General features: G+C 49.5%; 1 protein-coding gene across 1 annotated transcript; it reads left to right on the top strand.

Moving 5' to 3' along the window:
* The first annotated feature begins 419 nt into the window (after positions 1-419).
* LOC466333 (olfactory receptor 52P1-like) lies at positions 420-1,435 on the top strand. The gene has a single exon (XM_054661952.1). It carries the CDS (start codon positions 488-490, stop codon positions 1,433-1,435), a length of 948 nt encoding a protein of 315 aa, XP_054517927.1. The 5' UTR covers positions 420-487.
* The last annotated feature ends 297 nt before the right edge of the window (positions 1,436-1,732 follow it).

Below are 1,732 nucleotides of genomic sequence, written 5' to 3'. Positions count from 1 at the left end.
TTTCCATCTCGAAAAGTAACCACATTTGAGTCTTCCATTGAATCTGCCTGACTTTTTATTATTAATATTACTTTTATATTTTCACACAGGCAGATGAATCCAAAGAAAAAAAATATTAGAGTATAGGCAAAAGATGGCTCACAGGTAGAAGAAAACTGTAAAATTCTCTAGCCACAGCCTGTCACCATAGAGAAGTTTCTACAGCCATGCCACTTGCCCACCACCCACAGCCTGGACATCATTGAAACAGATACAAGTATGAAGGGCTCCTTTGAACCTTGAAGACAGTAACCCACCTCCTGTCTTGCATTATCTCCCAGTGCCCTACCATCTTCCCATCCTGGATGCTTTTCATGAAGTCTAATGCAAATATTTCCTGCTGCTGTTCAGCCATAGCATAAAGATGAATCCCAGTTGCTTCATCTCTCAGGGATTCCTAGGACTCAGAGCAAGGCAGTGAGGTCTTCTCTAACCACCTTACTTGGCCATGAAACTCATAAACCATAGCCATCAGAACCCAACCTCCTTTCTGCTCATGGGAATTCCAGGCCTGGAGGCATCCCACTTTTGGATTGCTTTTCCCTTCTGCTCCATGTATGCCCTGGCAGTGCTGGGAAACATGGTGGTGCTGCTAGTGGTACATTCAGAGCCTGTATTGCACCAGCCCATGTACCTGTTCCTCTGCATGCTATCCACCATTGACCTGGTCCTCTGCACCTCCACTGTGCCCAAGCTCCTTGCACTTTTTTGGGCAAAGGATGCTGAGATCAACTTTGGGGCCTGTGCTGCCCAGATGTTCTTTATCCATGGCTTCTCAGCTGTAGAATCTGGTATACTGCTAGCAATGGCCTTTGACCGCTACTTAGCCATCTGCCGGCCTCTGCACTATGGGTCATTGCTCTCCCCAGAGTCTGTAGGCAAGCTGGGGGCTGCAGCCGTGCTTCGTGGTTTGGGACTCATGACCCCACTCACCTGCTTACTGGCAAGACTGAGCTACTGCAGTCGAGTGGTGGCCCACTCCTACTGTGAACACATGGCTGTGGTGAAGCTGGCTTGTGGAGGAACACAGCCAAACAACATCTATGGCATCACCGCTGCCACACTGGTGGTGGGCACTGACTCCATCTGTATTGCTGTCTCCTATGCACTCATCCTCCGGGCTGTGTTAGGCCTTTCCTCCAAGGAGGCAAGGGCTAAGACCTTTGGCACTTGTGGCTCCCACCTGGGTGTCATCCTTCTCTTCTACACACCAGGACTCTTCTCCTTCTACACACAGCGGTTTGGCCAGCACGTGCCCCGTCACATCCACATCCTTCTAGCTGACCTCTACCTGGTTGTGCCACCCATGCTCAACCCCATCATCTATGGCATGAAGACCAAACAGATCTGGGATGGGGCCCTCCGGCTTCTGAAGTGGGGCCCTGCTCAGTCATAAAGTCTTCAACCCCAACCTGAAACCTTTATCTTCTTTGCCCCTCAGCCCTCGGGGGACTGGTGGCTCCCAACATGATAGGGACACAGAAACTCATGCTCAATGGTACCCGTACTTTGATAAGGAGCAACAGCAAAGTCAGATGGTGGAAGATCTGTCAGGTGTTTACTTATGTTGTAGATATGGTTACAAAGCTCAGGGAGCCCCTGTCTAATGGGAAATATGGCTACCAAACTGATGATGGCCTCCCAGGGAATCCAATTCTGCATCTGACATTGTTCCTACCTTCCAGAAGATATT

The sequence above is a fragment of the Pan troglodytes genome, chromosome 9, assembly GCF_028858775.2.
Source record: "Pan troglodytes isolate AG18354 chromosome 9, NHGRI_mPanTro3-v2.0_pri, whole genome shotgun sequence".
NCBI lineage: Eukaryota > Metazoa > Chordata > Mammalia > Primates > Hominidae > Pan > Pan troglodytes.
The sequence above is the reverse complement of the archived record's forward strand: the minus strand, read 5'-3'. Positions and strand labels throughout refer to the sequence as shown.

Bases quoted from the DNA above. Each gene is read 5' to 3' on its own strand.
- LOC466333 (XM_054661952.1), top strand. From the start codon at position 488: ATGAAACTCATAAACCATAGCCATCAGAACCCAACCTCCTTTCTGCTC.